Source organism: Chelonia mydas, chromosome 8 (genome assembly GCF_015237465.2).
Source record: "Chelonia mydas isolate rCheMyd1 chromosome 8, rCheMyd1.pri.v2, whole genome shotgun sequence".
Lineage (NCBI taxonomy): Eukaryota > Metazoa > Chordata > Testudines > Cheloniidae > Chelonia > Chelonia mydas.
Window position 1 is genome coordinate 35,582,768 of NC_057854.1, and position 21,706 is coordinate 35,604,473.

Below are 21,706 nucleotides of genomic sequence, written 5' to 3' on the forward strand. Positions count from 1 at the left end.
CCCTCATCAGCCTGAGAGGAGGTCACAGATGAGAGACAGAGAGAGAATGTGTTGCATTGAGTTGCAGAGAGTCACAAAGTAGCTGTGATATGATGCTCATGCCCTGAGTTGCTGTATGTGCACTGGATCAGTATCCAATGACACTGCAGTGTGTGGGATGACACAGTCATTATTTGGTGGCTCTCTGTGATTCCATAACAAAGTAGTTCTCCATGGCCTAGAGCAGGGATGGGCAAACTATGGCCCGGGGGCCACATTCGGCCCTTCAGACATTTTAATCTGGCCCTTGAGCTCCTGCCAGGGACCAGAGCCCAGGGCTTGCCCCGCTCCACATGTGGCTCCGCACGGCTCCCAGAAGCAGCAGCATGTCCCCCGTCCGGGTCCTATGCGTAGGGGCAGCCAGGGGGCTCCACATGCTGCCACCGCCCCAAGCACCACCACCGCAGCTCCCATTGGCCGGCAACCATGACCAATGGGAGCAGCGGGGCAGTGCCTGTGGATGGAGAAATGTGTAGAGCCACCTGGCCGCACCTCCACATAGGAGCCAGAGGGAGGACATGCCACTGCTTCCAGGAGCTGCTTGAGGTAAGCGCCGCCCGGAGCCTGCACCCCTGGCCCCCTCCAGCGCCCCAACCCCCTGCCCCAGCCCAGAGCCCCCTCTCTCACCCTGAACTCCTCATTTCTGGCCCCACCCCAGAGCCTGCATCCCCAGCCGGAGCCCTCACCCCTTCCCACACCCCAACCCCCAATTTCATGAGTATTCATGGCCCGCCATACAATTGCCATATCCAGATGTGGACCTCAAGCCAAAAAGTTTGCCCACCCCGGCCTAGAGACTGACATCCACCATTTGTTCCCAGAAAAGGGACAGCACAACCAGTGGCAGTACAAGCCCACAAATCTATCAGAACTCTGCCCTAGAAAGGCAGCCTCTATCGATGGAACTGTAATCAGTATTCATGGTCATTCAGCTTTGGCTTCTCTAATGAGACTACCAAAAAAGGTCGTGTTGATGCTTTCTGTGTTGGGGATACTTCTCCCAGCTGGGAATTCCCATATGGAAAAGTCCTCTAAAATTAAAACAAGTTGAAACCAACTTTGTTCTACAGCAACTTAGTGAGATTCATAGAATATCAGGGTTGGAAGGGACCTCAGGAGGTCATCTAGTCCAACCCCCTGCTCAAAGCAGGACCAATCCCCAATTTTTGCCCCAGATTCCTACATGGCCCCCTCAAGGATTGAACTCACAACCCTCGGTTTAACAGGCCAATGCTCAAACCACTGAGCTATCCCTCCCCAGAATTTCCTCACAGAAATTACTGTAAAACCTTACAGAATGTAGTAGAGAATACTGTATTTCTTGTTGCCTTTTAACTGTCTTAAAGAATTCTACAGAAGGAATCAAATTCTCTGTTGATTTCTAGAGATAGTGAAAAAACTCACTGAATGGTTATTGTTGTCTGTTACATTTTACAGCACTTTCCAGAAGGGTTGAACTGGAACCACCAGCTCTTTTTCAACAGGTCACCAAGCAGCCATCAGGTGGTAACTAATCCCATGGACTGGATTGAAGTCAGTGACCCGTGTAGTAGAAAGAGAGAGCTTGAAGCATGGGCCTGAGGCCTGAACCAAAGTCAGCAAAAAAGTTATGCTATGAGCAACAGTCAGGCCCTGTCAAAAGCAGCTGCTTGCCTGCAAGTCAGCATCCAGTACACAAACTCAGCAACGGTATTGCCAGCATTGCTACACCACACACTGAATATGTAAACACATTCCGGCAGACGAGGACAAGAACACCCCAACCTAGCAGACAATAAAATGGTTTTACAAAAGAGATTAATAGTGATATTTTGTCTGAATAGGACAGGTGGCGAACAGGAATGTTGTCTGAAACATGAGGAGGAAAGGACAAGGGAAGGTAACAAACATGTCATGAAACACAAAGTGATATGTAAATTGGTTAATCCCAGATTGTTTGTCTCATTCTATAAATGGCGGGCTACCTCACTTAACCTTTTGTCTGGGCTCGGGGGCAGTAGAAAATCCCGCCACTGACTGAGCTGTCCATTGTCATGGGCGTATATGTGTTAGTGTACCTGTAACCACTGAGCCAGGGCATTAGGAATAAACCTGGCCGGTTTATTACTAAACCAAGTCTTGTGATCTTATTGGTCAGTTGATCAGCGCCTGCTGTACGAGCTATCTGGCGAGAGCCAGTGCACATGCAGAAAGAACACGTGCATGGAGCCGAAGATCTGACAACAACCCGGCGGCAAAAGACCTCATATTCCTACTTCCCAACTTCACCCTCAGGGAATATGAGGTAAGCAACACAACAACTACAAGTAACAGTGGACTCCCAAAATCCTGCCATTTTGGTGATCCCCTCAAATAAGTGGGATGTTTTCACAAATGTAAGCCTAGCACAAGAACAATTTAAATGGTTTGATCTGCAACTCTGACTTCTACAAGGACCCCTGCTGGTGGATCCGGCTTTGTATGGAGTCTCTCTCTCTCTCTCTGTGCTCATTAAGCTGATCAGATCATATACCACCTCAGCCACCAGTGACACAGACTGTTACCCTCACATTTTACTTTCTCAATTATATATAATGAAGTGGTGCATTTTGACACCCAGTGTTTGCTACTCACTTAGGCAACACAAATCATTTCATTGTCCGCTGTGCTGAGCAGTGGCTCGGCACCGCCTGGGCTATGCTCTCAGCAATGCTATTTCTACACGGCACATCTCATAAGGGCTGCTTTTCTAGTTGGCTTTCTTCAACTTTTTCTTAACAATAACCTGTATGCTTTCTAGCAGACAGCTCCATTCATCCCAAAGGTGGTTTTGTGGGTTTGGTGGGTTTTTTTGTTTGGGGTTTTTGTTTGTTTGTGTGTTATTACACAGAGGAATCACTCCACCAATCAGAGAAATGCAGTTGACTCTAGGGTGCAACACAGCAGCTCTTTAATATCATATAGTAGAGCCAAGCAGTTTAGAATAGAGAGCAATGAGCTCTCTATATAAATTAAAATAAGGAATTGTTCTAAGGGAGGCAGAATGTCATTTGACTACAACTCTGGGGTTGCCCCTACTCTTGAAAAAATGCCATGGGATCTTTAGTGACTATGACAGATTTTCCAAGCTGCTTTGGGGGATTTGATGCCCCACTCCCATTAAAAATTAATGAGAATTGTGTGTCCAAATTACTTTAGAATTTTTAAAGTCACCACTCTGTACATTTTGTGTCAAATCTAGGAAATGGCTAATGCAGCAGCACAGCACCCCCTAGCCCAAAGAAGGGACATTGGTTCAGTTCTGACGCAGAAGAAAGAGTGCCACCTAACGAGTCATAAATGGTAGAACTCAAACATCTCCTTTAAAACTGAAACTACAACAGCTGAGTCAGGTCTGAGCAGCCTTCTCCAAAAATCTTGGTACAAACCTACAGTGCAAAAGCAGAACAAGGCCATCAGTCTGCACAACCAAGTCATTCTCAATTATTAGCAAACAGCTCCATGGCACTATTTTGGCAAAGTCAGACATCATAAATCATACAGAGAAAGTATATGCTCTGGAGTAAGTGTTCCATAGTAAACAAAGAGGATAAGGAATGGAGAGAGGGAAATAATAACGGAGCACAGAATCCATAGCTACCTACAGTAGAAAGCATATATATCACTCAATATAAAAAGACAGAGTTTATATATATAGCATTAAGGAAGGGTCAAAAGATATGGAAAATTCAGATAGTACCCTTAGAATAGGGCACAACATGGACTCTAACATAGATTCCATGTGATTTTAATCTGATTTTAAATATACACTGTTCTTTAAACAAAATGAAACAGAAATAAAACAGATCTTTCATAGTCGGTTAAAAGCTGCCTATTGTGCACCTAAGAAGCAGATCTTTTAGTAGAGCTATTCCTGTCTGAAAAATGCATGATTAGGTAGTTTTTCTAACACTGCCTTGTTAATTTTTTAAAAATCATGTTTTATATTTGCATTATGATAAAGATCCCAAAATGCTTTACAATAAAACTGATATACACACAGTGCTATTCACTGGCACCACTTCATCTACCTCTGAACTGCAGCCACTTCTGGCGTAAAATGTAGCATCTATTCAGCAGCATGCAGCACAGTACAGAACAATTAACTGAGTGGTCAGTGTGAGGAATAACTTAGCCAACTGAAAATGCAGGGGGAATTTAGGTTGGTAGAATATTTTAAAGAATCCTTATTGAGGTTAGAGGAACAAACCATCCTGACGTGTAGAAAGAATAGTAAATATGGCAGGTGACCAGCTTGGCTTAACGTGAAATCCTTGATGATCTTAAACACAAAAAAGAAGCTCACAAGAAGTGGAAGCTTGGACAAATGACCAGGGAGGAGTATAAAAATTTTGCTCGGGCATGCAGGAGTGAAATCAGGAAGGCCAAATCACACTTGGAGTTGCAGCTAGCAAGGGATGTTAAGAGTAACAAGAAGGGTTTCTACAGGTATGTTAGCAACAAGAAGGTGGTCAGGGAAAGTGTGGGCCCCTTACTGAATGAGGGAGGCAACCTAGTGACAGAGGATGTGGAAAAAGCTAGATGTACTCAATGCTTTTTCGCCTCTGTCTTCATGAACAAGGTCAGCTCCCAGACTACTGCACTGGGCAGCACAGCATGGGGAGGAGGTGATCAGCCCTCTGTGGAGAAAGAAGTGGTTCAGGACTGTTTAGAAAAGCTGGATGAGCACAAGTCCATGGGGCCGGATGCGCTGCATCCGAGAACGTTAAAGGAGTTAGCGGATGTGATTGCAGAGCCATTGGCCATTATCTTTGAAAACTCATGGCCATCGGGGGAGGACCTGGATGACTGGAAAAAGGCTAATGTAGTACCCATCTTTAAAAAAGGGAAAGAGGAGGATCCGGGGAACTACAGGCCAGTCAGCCTTACCTCAGTCCCTGGAAAAATCATGGAGCAGGTCCTCAAGGAATCAATTTTGAAGCACTTTGAGGAGCGGAAAGAGATTAGGAACAGTCAGCATGTATTCACCAAGGGCAAGTCATGCCTGATTAACCTAATTGCCTTCTAAGACAAGATAACTGACTGCTTCCTCCACTGCTTCCTCCAGGCCAGGATTTACGGAAGCCCTGTGTGGTGACATGAGACAGCACAGGCTGTATTAGCCTGGGAGCTAGAGAACCAGTGAGAACCTGATTGCCTTCTATGACGAGATCACGGGCTCTGTGGATGAAGGGAAAGCAGTGGACATGATATATGTTGACTTTAGCAAAGCTTTTGACACGGTCTCCCACAGTATTCTTGCCAGCAAGTTAAAGAAGTATGGGCTGGATGAACGGACTATACGGTGGATAGAAAGCTGGCTAGATCGTCGGGCTCAATGGGTAGTGATCAACGGCTCCATGTCTAGTTGGAAGCCAGTATCAAGCGGAGTGCCCCAAGGGTCGGTCCTCGGGCCTGTTTTGTTCAATATCTTTATTAATGATCTGGAGAATGGCCTGGATTGCACCCTCAGCAAGTTTGCAGATGACACTAAACTGGGAGGCGTGGTAGATACGCTGGAGGGTAGGGATAGGATACAGAGGGACCTCGACACATTAGAGGATTGGGCCAAAAGAAATCTGATGAGCTTCAACAAGGACAAGTGCAGAGTCCTGCACTTAGAAAGGAAGAATCCCATGCACTGCTACAGACTAGGGACCGAGTGGCTAGGCAGCAGTTCTGCAAAAAGGACCTAGGGGTTAGGGTGGATGAGAAGCTGGATATGAGTCAACAGTGTGCCCTTGTTGCCAAGAAAGCTAACAGCATTTTGGGCTGTATAAGTAGGAGCATTGCCAGCAGATAGAGGGCCGTGATCATTCCCCTCTATTTGGCATTGGTGAGGCCTCATCTGGGGTACTGTGTCCAGTTTTGGGCCCCACACTACAAGAAGGATGTGGAAAAATTGGAAAGAGTCCAGAAGAGGGCAACAAAAATGATTAGGGGGCTGGAGCACATGAGTTATGAGGAGAGGCTCAGGGAACTGGGATTATTTAGTCTGCAGAAGAGAAGAATGAGGGGGGATTTGATAGCCGCTTTCAACTATCTGAAAGGGGGTTCCAAAGAGAATGGATTTAGACTGTTCTCAGTGGTACCAGATGATAGGACAAGGAGTAATGGTCTCAAGTTGCAGTGGGGGAGGTTTAGGTTGGATATTAGGAAAAACTTTTTCACTAGGAGGGTGGTGAAACACTGGAATGGGTTATCTAGGGAGGTGGTGGAATCTCCTTCCTTAGAGGTTTTTAAGGTCAGGTTTGACAAAGCCCTAGCTGGGATGATTTAGTTGGGGATTGGTCCTGCTTTGAGCACGGGGTTGGAGCAGGTCCCTTCCAAGCCTGATATTCTATGATATCTCCTCCTTAAATGAGAATCACATTTCTGTCACACTCTGACCTGGCAGGATAATTCACAGATTTACAAGCAAATACATTAGATTAGACACGTGTATTTATATCTCCTGTTGCCTTGGGCCATTTGATGCGTGGTTATTGAACTCAAAGGGAGTTTTGCCACTAATTTCAGTGAGCGCAGAAACATGTCCCAGGCGCAGAAATTAGATTATTTGTAGCCATAAGTGTTTCCCCAATTACATTCTTTTCCTCACTCTGTTCTGAACACCTCACAATTACACCAGGTTTCAGAGTAACAGCCGTGTTAGTCTGTATTCGCAAAAAGAAAAGGAGTACTTGTGGCACCTTAGAGACTAACCAATTTATCTGAGCATAAGCTTTCATGAGCTACAGCTCACTTCATCAGATGCAGTATGCATCTGATGAAGTGAGCTGTAGCTAACAAAAGCTTATGCTCAAATAAATTGGTTAGTCTCTAAATACACCAGATGATCCAGAAAGGAAATTCCAGAACCATTCCACTCTGATGGGCCATACAGCACAATACAACTTTCAGGCCTGATCCCCCAGGTGCGGAGTACCCCTAACTCCCATTGATTCACTTCACAGGAGAGAGCCCTCATTTGGTACACGGTACAAACCTCTTTATCCAAAACGCTTTTTGAGACATCAAAAGCATTCAGATAACTGGAAGTCTGAATAATGGAGGGAACAATTTATGGCAGTAGTGGCTGCAATTCAGGTGGTAGGATGCTTCAGTTAAAATAGGGGGATAGGAGAAGGTTTATATAGCAGCACCATTCACATATGAACTGCGTCCCAAAATGCTCCATGGAGTCATGATGTCAATTACAGAAAAAAGTGGTGAAACGAAAGCATGAAGAATCAATACAAGTGAACGCCTACGCCAGCAGGCAGGGGAGATCTGAACGAACGCAGGCAAAAACGGACACAAACCACCATTTAGAGCCGACTGACAGCAGTAATATATCTGATTCAAAGCAACGCAGGCAGCACCCTCCCCATCTGCCCCAAGAAACCTCCATTTAGATACAAAGCCAGCAATGAAAGGAGAGGGAAATGACGAGGTGACAGTGGGGAGGAAGGATGTATTTTCAGATGAGATTTGGAAAGAGCTAGAGACCAGCTTTTACCAGTGCTATTATTAACCCCATCAATAAGAACAACATCAAATATAGATATTTAGGGTTTAATTTAAAAAAACTAACATTATGTAGCAAACAGAACATTATGGCTGGAGCTGGTCAGAAAATTTTCAGTTAAATAATTAGAATGACAAATATTACAAAGAAAAAACCTTGAAATGGAAATGCAAATGCAAAAACATTTTAATTGACCTAGTTTTTGGTTCATGAAATTTTTTGAGATTTCAAGTTTTCATCCCAATTGGGGACGGTAAAAAATTTTGAACTCTCAAAAGTATTTGTGGGCTGGGAAACCTTTCCTGCCCAGCTCAAATTGTGGTATTTTGGACATCTATGAACAGAGCTCTATTTATGGAATTATCTAGGAATCCAAATCTGCTACTCCTGAATGTAGTGTAAGAGAATAATCAAAAATTGTCTCTGCTCTAAAGAAAGAATACCGAGTAGAAAGGGGTAAATTTTTTTGGGGGGGGAGGGGGGGCTAATAGTAAATTAGCCAAAAAAATATGCACTTTTGGGGGCACTGAAACTATTTGCAAATTTGGATCAAACTCGGCAAATAGTTTTGGCTACAAAAAAAATGTCAAAACATCCCATTTTGAAAATATTAAAACGAACAATTTCAAAAATGTCATTTTGAAACATTTGAGAATGAAATATCAATTTCAATCAACATTCAAAATATTTCAATTTAACCCTTTTTTTTTCTTTTTTCAATTTTTCATTTCCTCTGGGGGGAAAAAAACAAACATTCAGTTTTGGTTAGATACAGATCAATTCTTTTTTCAGAATTTTTGGTTTGGCTCCCGAATTGAAAAATCAGTTGTTTGCTTGCTCTCATATTGACTTACGCATGGTACTACCAGCTTCCCCTTACACAAACTATATGCTTGGAAAAGTAGCTACCAATTGTGCAGGAAAAAGAATGATTACTTAACCTACAAGTAACTGACTATCTGAGATGTTCAAATACCTCACACCCTCTGCACAGGAATTTGGAAGCTTTTTCTCTGGCAATGTCCCCTAGGGGTCACACATGCGCTCTGCGTGCTCTCGAGCTTCCCCTCCTGAAAGCATAGTGAGTGTGGCAACCCCAACCGCCAGCCACATCCTTCACCACGCAAAGCCTCAGTGATAGGACTCCGAGCTGTGGGCATGGAGCGGGGATCCAAATGCCCAAGGATCACAGTTATGGAAAGTCAAGTAACCACTCTTTCTTCTACAAGTTCCTGTCTGCGTGGATACCACTCATGGTGATCGGCAAGCTTTTCGACTCTTTGGAGGAGGGAAATAGAGTTTCCCTGAACAAAGATTGAAGGACTGGCTCTTCCAACTTGAGCATTAACTCTTAAGGAAGCCTCCAATGAGTAATGCCTAGTAAATGCATGAACTGGTAACCAAGTAGCTGCCCTATGTGTTTCCATCAACGGAGCCCTACTGCAGCATGCTGTTGAAGGAAAATGAGCCAAGATGTTCAAAGGAAGTTTCAGTTGACTGACCTCATAGCCAGCTCTAATACGGCTCACAACAGTTCTAATACAGCCCTCTCTCGACAGTTTTTCAGTCGAGAGAGGGCTTCCATTAGTTCTGCTATCATAAGCTACAAACAACCTAAGGGTCTTCCTAAATGGTCTCGTTCTCTTTAGGTGGTATAAGAGGGCTTTTCTCCTCCGGAATCAAAACTTCAAACACTGCATGTCAGATGCATGAGGTCTAGGAAAGAAAACCAGTAATTGAATATACAGGTTAATATGGAAGTCTGACACCACCTTTGGTATGAATTTAGGATGAGGTCTAAATCTGATTCTGTCAGTATGAAAAACAGTGTACCAGGGTGGGGGTGGGAGGAGGTGGTGAGAGCTTGGATTTTGCTAACTCTGCAGGCAGAAGTAATACCTATGAGAGCTGCTTTTTAGTGGCTAAGTGTTGACTAGAAAAAGGTGATAATGGTTCAAAAGGCAGTTCCCTTAGAGCCGAAAGCACTAAATTCAAGTCTCATCAGGGAGGTATATTTCTAGCTGGGGGAAACATGAGATTCAAACCTTTTAGGAATCTGACAACTGTTTGATGGGAAAGGACAGACAAACCTGTAATCGGTGGGTGACAAGCCAAAAATACTAAATGTATATTAATGGAACTTAAAACAAACTAAAGACAACTTAAGACAAACTAAACTGTTTTAAGTAAAAGGTAATCCAGAACGAGTGGAATAGAAGAACAGGTAGGAACACATCTTCTTGTCTTCACCCCCATCTGAAAAACTCTTTCATTTTGCCATGTATGTTTTTTCTAGTAGAAGGTTTTCTATTCTGCAAAAAGACTATTGGTACCTACAATGAATATTCCTTATACTTGGGTATTAACCAAAAATCTTCCACACTGTCAAGTCCAAAGATGCAGGGTCCAGATGAAGCACAGACATTGTCCTGTCCTGGTAGATGAAGTGCTACAATACTGACGTTATACTAAATGCACCATTTCCACAGCATTATGGCTTCTTGATAAAGAGGGTCTGATCTTGCCTGTCCTTGTTTGTTTAATATTAGACAATCGCTGTGCAATTGTCCACAGCACTTGAACTGACAGACCCTGTAGTAGTGGAAGGAAAGACCTGAATGCTAAGCAAATCACTCTTAGCTCCAGTACATCAAGGAGTTCTTTACAGACCAAACACCATGCGTCTGAAATGGATCTAGATGAGCGCCCCACCCCTGTTGGGATATATTGGTGATGGGAACCTTGGTAGGATTTAGAGTCTGAAATGGAGTTCCCAGGACATTTTGCTTGTGTTCAGGGACTCTATGGACTGGCTGTGCTATCTTTATTCTTATCCCTATAGGGTGGACACTTGGCCAAAACACCCATTTGATCCAGGATGGAAGAGGTCTCATTCTGAGCCTGGAGAAAGGGGTTACATAAGTACAAGAGCCATGTTGCCTAATAGTTTTAGGGAGACTCTTACATGGTTCTGAGGATGAGTCCTCAGATCTGAAATTAACTGGCAGATTCTTGGAAATATCTCTGGAATGGTGTGGAATTCTATAATATAACCCTTCTGGATGACCAGGAGAACCCATGGTCCATGGTTATTCCAGCTCAATCCTTTTAAAAAAAAAAAAAAAAAGGTGTGTGCGTGTTGGTGGGGGGGGGAATAAATTCAAATAGATTGTATATGTATCCTCAACCATAGCATCAAAAGTGCTTCTTTTGAGGATAAGCAGATGGTGACAAGATATTAGATGGATCAAACAATTTCCTCTTCTGGAATCTTGATCTCTGTCTTCCTTGATCAAAAGGTCTCTGATGGAAGAAACAGTTTAAAGTGGCAGGCTGAGAACTCTGTTTGGTAGAAGCTTGAGGTATATACTGCTTTCTTCTGAAGGACAGAGTGTAGAGACCAAACAACCTTAATGTGGCTCTACAGTCCTTTAAAGAATGCAATGTGTCATCTGTCTTAGCACTAAAAAGATCTTGACCACTGAAACGGAGGTCCCAGTAGTATAGTCTGGCCCTCCCTAGGCAGGCCCAATACAGAAAGCCAAGAGTCTCTTCTCATGACGACAGTTCCAGTTGCCATAGATCACATCCACTGAGTCCAAAGCTGCTTGCAGAGATTTTTTGCAATCAACATTCCTTCAGAGCAGATGTAAGTAAATTCTTCTAACTCTGCTGGGAGTTTATAATAAATGTCTCTGATTCTGTCCCATTGCATGTAGTTATATGTAGCCAGCATTGCCTGATACAGTAATTCTAGACACTGACCTGAAAGGAATTGAATAAATCTTTTCCCCAATGACCTTAGCTTGCTGAGGCAAGGTACCTTCTGATCTGAAATATCTCTTTTGAACCCTCTCAGAAGCTGCTTTCATGGATTTCTCCATGAGGAAAATCTTGAGGACACTCTGGACTCCAGTGTGCATTTCTCCAATACCTAACAAACTCACACATAGACATTATATGGCTCTCCCGGAATAATTACCCTTCTGTACGACACAGGAGATTTAAAACCCATTGAGCATGACCAAGACTTAACAGCCCCAAAAGCCCTCCACCACTGCTACCTACTTTTTTTTTCTTTTTGCCAGCAGACCATAAAACAAAAAAAATCTAATGAAGTGAAAGCTAGCTGTCCATCGATCCTACACTATAGCCATCTAACTAAGAGGGACACGAAGAAGTTCTGACACTCTGTCAGAACTGGCTGGCAGTTGGGGTCTCCCTGCTCTTCATGCTCTTAAGAAGGGGTGCGCAAGAGCATGCTGATCACATGTGCAACCCCTAGGGGACACTGCTAAAGAAAAACCTACCATGCTCCAGCGCAGCAGGTGCGAGCACAGCCATGAGTGGGATCCGCATGCACAGGAACTTGAGAAAGAATGTTATAGCTCATACATCAGATGTGATTTAACCCTATGACCACTGATTTTCAGCATGCTGCTAACCAAATTAATGCTTAGGAGGTTATAGAGATGCTATATCTGTCGTCTCCAAAGAGTTAATTAATGCAGTTTGGACTATAAATTGTATTTTATTTTTTATGAACCACAGCTACTGTTTATCAGAGCAAGAGAACCGTGCCAGTTAAGACCTGCTTTTCACCACTTTTTTTTGTTTTAAATAACATTGAACGCTGGGTTCATAGAGTACAGACACTTCACTCTCTCAATATTTAGACAGTAGGTTTGACAGATGAATTCAGCTGGTTTGAGAGTGTATACAAATCACTTGCTCTGTATATGCCTAATGTACTTACTGATAAAACACAGAATCTGAGGTTCCTTTCAAACTAGTATGCCCAACCCTCCATCAGAGATGAAGTACAGTGAGGTCTCTGGGCCAAATTATCCTCTTAATTACACTGGTGTAAGTCTGGATTAACTCACTTATGTCCACGAAGTGACAATGATGTAGCAGAGCATGGGTTTCTATGCTGATATTCACCATCTTCTCAGTCTAAGGTTGTCTTATAACTGGCACTGCAATACCGGCAAAAGGCTATCGCTTTAATGTCTGAACTGATCCTTAACATTGGGGTTTTGCTATTCGAAGTATTGTGAATGTTTCTGAGCCTCTTAAATCAAACCATGCGAGTCAGAGCAGACCTGCACTAGGCTGGCAGTTGATGGGGACAATTTCTGATTTTGGAAGTATTCTGTGTCTGCAATTTGTATTGATCTGGGTATATCCCAACATTTAGATCTTCTGTAAAATATTGCTCCCTGAAATGACCTCATTGTGTTTGTGAAAGGGTCTTGAGGGCACAACAGAGGGACAGCCAGGTTTATTTAAGTGCACGCCAGTGCAACACAGGCTCCGCGTCTGCACAACGAGCTCGGGCCCTGATGCTGCTGCCCGTGCAAACACACTTGTGGAAGCTCAGTGAGAGCTAGCACGAGTATAAATAGTAGTGAAGGTGCAGTCGCACAGGCAGTGGCACCAGAGGTGCAGCTGAGCCACGCTGCGTACGGACCATGGTTTCAAGGTGCATTTGTATTTGGCCCGGCTCAGCCTTGCCTCCGGTACCGCTACCCATGTCACTATGGATACGCCACTATTTATAGCCCGGCTCGCTCCAAGCGAGCTAGCACCTGTAGGTGCACACAAGCAGGGGAACCATGCCCTGGATCATAGGTAGTGTGGCTACAGGCGCCCACCACAGAACTCAGGACACTTCAATTGAAACAACAGATACTGCAGAACAGTCACAACTACAGTCCATTTTATGCCGTTAAGGCTTCTTAACACACATAACCTGGCTGCCTGTTTCAACGGCTTACAGCTGCAATATTCTGTATTTTTGTCAAGCTTCAAGAAGAATCTCTCAAGTGATCTCTTGAAGCTCACAAGGTTTTCCGATTTTATTTTCTCCTCCGCCATCCAGGCCCCAAAAAGCACCTGCCAGCATCACAGCAAAACCAAACAGGATGTTAGGAATCATTTAAAAAGGGATAGAGAATAAGACAGAGAATATCTTATCGCCCTTATATAAATCCATGGTACGCCCACATCTTGAATACTGCGTACAGATGTGGTCTCCTCATCTCAAAAAAGATATACTGGCATTAGAAGAGGTTCAGAAAAGGGCAACTAAAATGATTAGTGGTTTGGAATGGGTCCCATATGAGGAGAGATTAAAGAGGCTAGGACTTCTCAGCTTGGAAAAGAGGAGACTAAGGGGGGATATGATAGAGGTATATAAAATCATGAGTGGTGTGGAGAAAGTGAATAAGGAAAAGTTATTTACTTATTCCCATAATATAAGAACTAGGGGCCACCAAATGAAATTAATGGGTAGCAGGTTTAAAACAAATAAAAGGAAGTTCTTCTTCACACAGCAGTCAGTCAATCTGTGGAACTCCTTGCCTGAGGAGGTTGTGAAGGCTAGGACTATAACAGGGTTCAAAAGAGAACTGGATAAATTTATGGAGGTTAAGTCCATTAATGGCTATTAGCCAAGATGGGTAAGGAATGGTGTCCCTAGCCTCTGTTTGTCAGAGGGTGAAGATGGATGGCAGGAGAGAGATCACTTGATCATTACCTGTTAGGTTCACTCCCTCTGGGGCACCTGGCATTGGCCACTGTCAGCAGACAGGATATTGGGCTGGATGGACCTTTGGTCTGACCCAGTATGGCTGTTCTTATGTTACAGCATCCATCTTCTTGAACCCTTATAATACCCCAACAACTTTATGCTTCTATAGATGCTTTCCTCCTAGGGTTGCCAACCCTCCCAGTTTGGTCAGGAGTCTCCTGGAATCTGGGAGATCTCTGGGAGATTTTAGGCCGCTAAAAGTCTGGTGGTGTAGCAGAGCTAAGGCAGGCTCCCTATCTGCCCTGATGCCGTGCGGCTCCCGGAAGCAGCCAGCATGTCCCTGTGGCCCCTAGGTGGAGGTGAGGCCAGGGGGTCTCTGTGCACTGCCCCCGCCCTGAGCGCTGACTCCACAGCTCCCATTGGCTGGGAATGGGGAACCACAGCCAATGGGCATTGTGGGGGTGGTGCCTGCAGGCGGGGGCAGCACACGGAGCTGCCTGGCCACCCCTGAGTCTAGGGGCTGCTGCTGGACATGTCGCTGCTTCTGGGAGCCACCCAAGGTAACCACCGCCTGGCCTGAGCCTGCACACCCCAACCCCCTGCCCCAGCCCTGAGCCCTCTCCTGCACCCAAACTCCCTCCCAGAGCCCTCACCCCCTCCCACACCCCAACCCCCTGCCTCAGGCTCAGCCCGGAGCCCCCTCCCACACAAACTCCCTCCCAGAGCCCACACTCCACCCCTCATCTCCTCCTGAACCCGAACCCCCTGTCCCAGCCCTGAGCCCGGTCCCACACCCAAACTCCCTCCCACAACCCAAATCCCTGCCCCAGGCCCCTCCCGCACCCAAAACTCCCCCCCAGAGCCCTCACCCCTCTCTCACACCCCAACCCCCTGCCCCAGGCTCAGCCCAGAACCCCCTCCTACATTCCAAACCCCTCAGCCCCACCGCCCAGCCCAGAGCCCGCACCCCTCCCACATCTCAACCCCCTTACTCAGTGAAACACAGCCTAGTGAAAGTGAGTGAGGGTGGGAAAAAGTGAGCGACTGAGGAAGGGCGGCTGGAGTGAGTGGGGGCAGGGCCTCAGAAAAGGGGTGGGGCAGGGCATGGCCTTGGGGAAGGGGCAGGCCAAAGGTGTTTGGATATGTGCGATTAGACAGTTGGCAACCCTGTTTCCTCCAGCCATCTTAAAGTGCATTATTAGATAGGAAACTGAAGCCCAGAGAGGGTCACAACAGTCAAATGGCAGAGCTGGAAATACAACCCAGCTCTCCTGACTCCTAGTCAGGACTGATTTAAAACAAAGTTCTTCTAAGATAACAAAAAATATTTTTGTATTTAAATTGGATTTTTAAATTTCAATTCAATAGATTTTCTTTTTAAAAAACAAACCTATTTAAATTTTAAACAACAACCCATATTAAGGCCTAAATTTACTAGAACCTATTAAAATCTTTAAAATTAAATAAAAATAATAATAGTCAAATGGTACATGTTTGTTGCCAATGTTCTAAAGAAAGTCTGTGGACTGAATTAGCAGAAGTTACTGGCACCAGACTTTGCTGAAGTGCTACACCCAGCTTTTGACAGCAGTAGCCTCTTTTGCAGGTGCAGAGAGAATATTTTCTCCATTTCAGTTTATTCAACTAGTACGGTTCAAAGATTAGTTCATTTAAAGTTGAAAAACCAATTGGGAGTTGAAAAAGAAGGAAAGCCTGTTTTCCTATGAGGTGTGAGAGGATGAAATCTACTAGTTCTAAAATCTTGAAGGACTTGGTGACCAGAAACCATCAGATCAGTTCACTATCTACAGAGAATACGTCGTTTGTTTAATAAAATCAGTTTTAAATGCAAAATGTTTTAATAAACTTTTGCTTATGTATCCAGCTCAGTTGTTAGTTTTATTTAGCTAACAAATTTTAAAATGCTGTTTGCGAATTTTTAATTAAATTCCAATTTCCAACACAGTTTGACACAAATCATCATCTAGTAAATATGAAATGTGTCATTGACTATTTTCAACATAATAAAAAAAGTAAAAATGAGGAATCTGAATAAATGCAAGTTAAGCTATATAATTGCTTAAATAAATGTTTGTAGGTATAATGTGTCCTTCTGGATAGCACAAAGTACCACCAAATTTAGTGTAAAGATTATATTTAGCTGCAAATGAACTATTTTTAATGGTTACCAGCCAATGAGAATACAACTTTCTTTAGAAAAAATCAAAAGTTACAAATGCAAAATAAGATTAAATTTAATTATTCAAATCAAGGTTTTCTGCTTGCTGATTTAAATCGTTATTAAAATTTGATTTAAATCAATCCACCCTGCTGTTATAGTTCCCTGCTCTAGCCTCATATAACTGCCTCATATATCTCAAGGATAACTTTTTTCATTCTCTCACACACACCATTCCAGGTGTCACATTTTCCAGCCATTCATCTTTAATATACCTATAGGACCGATCATATTCTATCTATAGTTTCAACATAGCATCTTGGTGTCTGGGTCCTGTTGTGCCTAGGATTAAAAGCCCTAACTCCATACACCCCTGAAATAAGCAATACAAAGGATGATGCATAAGGAAGCTCAGATACTTTTATGACTTTAAAGGCAAGTGCAAAGTACTTCATTTCGTGAAGATTTGGTAGGGGCAGAAGGTGATTTAAGGGCTGAAACTAAGCCCTGATCCTGCAAACTTAAATGAGAGACTGACTTTCCTCACATCAGTATTCCCAATGAAAAAGATTATGGCCCCAGTACTGAAATCTTCACCACAGAGGTACAGCAGTCCGCACTGTAAACTGCAGGACTTATTATTATTATTCTATAGAAGTGGAAATGTACTAAAGATCTTAAAATTGTTTGATCTACAGTTCTAAGCATTGAAGCCATCTTAGATGAGATCATTATGGGATGCCCAGTCTATTGTTTGTATTAGGTTAGTCGGGTGTCTTTGAAAAGGGAGAGGGACTCATTTATAGAAACAGCATTATACTCCTGAACGAACTGAACATATAATAAATATATCTGTCAGACATTAGGCTTTTATATATCTGCTTGGTGGCTAGCTTTTGTAGTTCTATTTTTAATGTTCTATATTCCTTTTGTGAAAAACAATCTAATAAAAATGAATGATAAAAACATTTCAGTAAATCTGCTCTTGCTTTCTAGAAATGTATGATAAAAATGCAGTGATGGAGTGCAACTCTATTCGCCTGCTACTATCCATACTATGCATGTATTACGTAGGTACTTATTCTATGATTCTATGAAAGCAAGAAAATCAGGGTTGGAAGGGACCTCAGGAGGTCATCTAGTCCAACCCCGTTCAAAGCAGGACCAATCCCTAATTTTTGCCCCATATCCCTAAATGGCCCCCTCAAGGATTGAACGCACAACCCTGGGTTTAGCAGGCCAAAGCTCAAACCACTGAGCTATCCCTCCCCCAATATTCCCATATTCCTACTTATCCTTGGGGAAAAATAAAACACAAACTGAAAATAGAAAATAAAGTATGTACCTGACCTATATAAATAAAACCTATTCACTGAAAGAGTTTGTATCTCTTAAAGCATGGCTAAAACTTTTAAAGCACCCTCATCGTCAAGTTAGGATTCCAACATTCGTTAATTGCTCCTCTCTCTCTCTGCAGCTTGGGTGTCAGAAACAAACATTTCCTTTGAAGGATTTAGTTAGCGATCAAGGGCTTTCTTGGAAACTAAAGCAGAAGTGGAGATTAAGTATATGCCAGCATGTGATAAAATATTAAAGTGAAATGTGTTGTAAAAGCAAAATAAATAAAGAGAAAGAATCTGGGTGTTGGGGGGAAGGTACTTACACTTGTCTTCCATTACAACTAATTTAGTTTCTGAAGCAGGTAAGACTTGTGGTGCATTCGTTGTTCCTGGGGAAATTAAGGTAGAAAGTAATGAACAAAATATCCATTTGCAGCTGAAGATCATGGTGGATTAGCTATGTTGGGGATATGTTTTGGAACAGGTATTGAGGGACTTGTTGGTTACAGAATATCCAAGGAGGATTTTAAATGTGTTTGTAGGGGTTGGCCTAATCGCGTTTTCATTTGAATAATCAGGTAAAGCAGTTATGTTAAGGAGTGGCCCAGCACAGTGCAATTCTTTGTTAATCCTCCAGATGTAAGAAGTTTCACTCTTTTATCATCCCTGTGTTTAAAAAGCAGCAGGAGGAAATGGATATACAGCCCTGAATTTGACACATAGATGAGACAGTGGAATGATGGATTCTTCTTTGATGTAATGGTGACTAGCAACCAAAGATGGGGCCACAGGAGGCCACTGAGACAAACACTGACTGAGTTTAAGAAAGGTAGCATAATTTTATGACTGTAAGTAACATTTGTAGCTATGCAAGATAAAGTAATGCAATAGATGATCAGCATGTATGCTGAAGGGCTTAAACTGATCAGTTTGCAGAAGACAGGAAGAAACTTCTCAGGTTCACAATGGCGGACTGTTTGCTTTTTCACCTTCCTCTGTGCAATATAGTAGCCACTAACCAAGGAGATATATCAGACTAGATAGACTAGTGGTTTGCTTTGGTATGGAAATTTTCCATGGGTAAGGAATACTGGAAAATTCTAGGCATGCACATTCCTTATTCACTATACTCAAGACGGTTGACAGGTGTCACCAGCTGGCACCATCACTATCCAGTGCACAGCTCCTTATCTCTCTCAAAATTTGCAAAAGGAAAAGGAGACATCAGCAGGACCACAAGGCCTAGGAGACACTTCTGGGAAATCACCTTGGGGATGCAGTACTGGGATGTCCACCACTTACCTCTCTGAAAGATGAGCAGAAAGAGAACAGTGGGAAAGAGCAATTAAAGGAAAACACAAACAAAAGCAAAAAAAGGTTTGAAACTCAGGTTCTCCACATGCATCTGGTAAGGGGGGGTGCATTTCTGTCTCTTAGATGTGGCCTTGTCACTACAGTCTATGCCATTGGCACTTCAAGAGTAGATTACTTGAAGGAGCTGGTTGGAAAATTCTAATGTTCCCCCCAAAAAGTGAAAATGTTTCACTTTCAGCAACTGAAAACTGCAAGTTTTTGACTGAAAATCGAAAATGTTCATCTAAAAACTGCCAAAAATTGGGGGAAATCACTTTCATCTGAAAGTTTTTTATTGTGGGACTTTTCCTTTTTCTGATGAAAAACTGAAAATTTTCATGGCAATTAGGCACTTTCTGGGAAATGAAAAACCCAACTTTTTGTTGAAAGAAGTTTTGATGGACTCATCATTTAACTCATATATTTTTTATTCTAAGATACAAACTCTTTTCCATATATCATTTCCTTCAGTGTCTGTAATTAATGCTGAAAGTGCTGAACAAGCAGCCCTAGAGAATTCAGTCCCTTAGCCCACAGAGCAGATGCAGTGAAAGACACAGCAGTGAGAGACTCCTCTCAGTGCACCTGGACCTTGACTTGCCAGCACCACCTGTACCATGGAGAGGAGACTTCATTCTGTCCTCGATTCCTCCGCTGCGACCAGGGTTTAAAATGAGTGCTACCTGTGGCGAGGGTTTGTGTGATGTGTGCACTTCTTTGGAAACCGGAGCTGGTACAGAGCATAGCTGCTCGCTTGTGAAGTGGAATAGCTCCTCATCAGCATATCTCACTAGTGCTGTGTATGGATCAGCTGCCTGGGATGCATTTAAGGGGCTAATCTCAGCCAATAAAGTTCTACATGGTCCTGCTTGGCTGAGAGAGGCCACGTTCCATTCAGTCCTGCTGTGGTTGTGCTTGGCAGAAGCACTTGTGCTGGAGCCCCCTGTGTTATCAGAGAGAAGGCTGCTGTCTGGGCATGTGCTACTTGAGGGACTTTAGAATTCCCTGCTCCCTGGTCTGCAGTAGCTTGGACAAGTTGCCCTGAAAAGGCCATCCATTATAAAGGGCTCAGATGTGGGGGATAGAAGGTTTTGGTTCAGTGAGAATTGAGGACAGGAGAGGTAGGATGTTTATTTTTGCAGATTGGCATTTTTGAGAGTTACGAGTGGCCATCGGTTTCGGCCTTCTTTTTTGCTCTTATTTATTTTTGGACTTTGTTATGTATTACATTTCCAATTCAATTCCTAGCAAAGGATCCTAGAACTTGGAATAGACACCTTTCACAAAAGGAAATAAATTTTAAAAAGTGTTGATGGGGAGGAGTAAAAATTACTTTGCAAAAACTATAGTGCCCCCTGGCTGGGTTGTGGGCAGCAGGGATTGAACCTCAGACTTATGGGTCGAAACGCATGTGCCTCTAGAGCGTGAGCTAAAAGACCCTGCTCTGTGAGCCAAGACTGTAGCAGCCTTATCAACCTCCACCTGTAGCATAGCCATAGCTAGAAGGGGACAGAGTGCACACTGAGGGGGTGACACAGTCCCATTGGCCCAGGAGGCTCGTTACAAGCTTTGTGGGTCCCAGGTCTCCACTTATAATGCTGCAGCTAGTGCTTAATTTGTGCTGGGGCTTGTCAGGGATGAGCCCCGGCACTTCTGGGCTTGGCAGTTCAGAGCCCCCACACCTCTGGGCTTGTTGCATCAGTTAGGAAAGTGAAAAAAAATCTCTATTTTTTCCTCTGAAATGTGTTTTTCTTAAAATTCTCAACACAGTTGTATCCATTAGGGTCGTAACCAGGGAGGGACGAGCAGTGCAGCCACCCCGGATGCAAAGCTGGGGCACAGAAGGGCAGAAAAATGGAGAGGATGAAAAAAAACCAGTAGGGAGTAGGACCTTGCAGCAGGACTGGGATCCCCAGGACCCGCTGCCATAATAGCTTGAGTGGGAAAAACCTCCAACAATGCAGGAGTGGGTATTGCAGGGCGGGACAGGAGCGGGATTAAAAAAATAGTCCCATGCAGAGCTCTAATAGGGGGTGCAAATACACTTGCTGGTGTTTTCTGGCGAAGTAAAGCACAAGGCTGTATCCAACACGCCTTCTCCCAATCACTGCAGGATTAGGGTAAAGAAAGATCTTAAATCTTTTTATTTTTTAATTTGGTTATATTTGTTCGGTCCAAGAAGTGACTAAAATATAATTTTTCATTGCTCTTAACAATGTTCCTTAACAATATAGAAAACAAAGCAGACATAGTTAACTATATTCAGTGACTCGTTTAAAAGTTGTTACTGTGCAGCACCATAGCTCGTTGTTAAGTAGTAGTACAATATAATACCACAGTTATTGTAATTTCAACTGAACAAAGAATGGGTGTGTGTTTGGGGCACGGGTACAGCAGAGGTGTGAGAATAACATTGTATAACAACACTCGGAAGAGAGCCAGGGCAAAGGTGGAGAGGTTTGTAGCTAGCAAATATATTCAGACTTTTTTTTCCCTGCAGTTGCTTTTCATTTTTTTCTGCACATGCTACTACTTTGTACATGATGTAGAATACAAAGTTGTAAACATCTAACACTAGTACAGTACAGTGGGCTACTCTTTCAAATCAACGTGTTATGGACTGAATGTACGGTGTTATTATTGCCAATTCAAAGTCATAAGTTTAAAATTTAAAATTAAATCATTGCTTGAGCCCCGGTACCTCTTTCATTACAACTTAAGCACTGACTGCA

General features: G+C 43.3%; 1 protein-coding gene across 4 annotated transcripts in view; it reads right to left on the bottom strand.

Moving 5' to 3' along the window:
- Positions 1-21,706, bottom strand: part of NRG2 (neuregulin 2) — a 303,847-nt gene that overhangs the window by 75,464 nt on the left and 206,677 nt on the right. For all 4 annotated transcript variants that reach the window (XM_043552601.1, XM_043552600.1, XM_043552603.1 and 1 more), the window contains one exon: positions 17,945-18,010. In XM_043552601.1, coding sequence (XP_043408536.1) covers positions 17,945-18,010 — 66 coding nt within the window. The remainder of the gene's footprint in view (positions 1-17,944; positions 18,011-21,706) is intronic.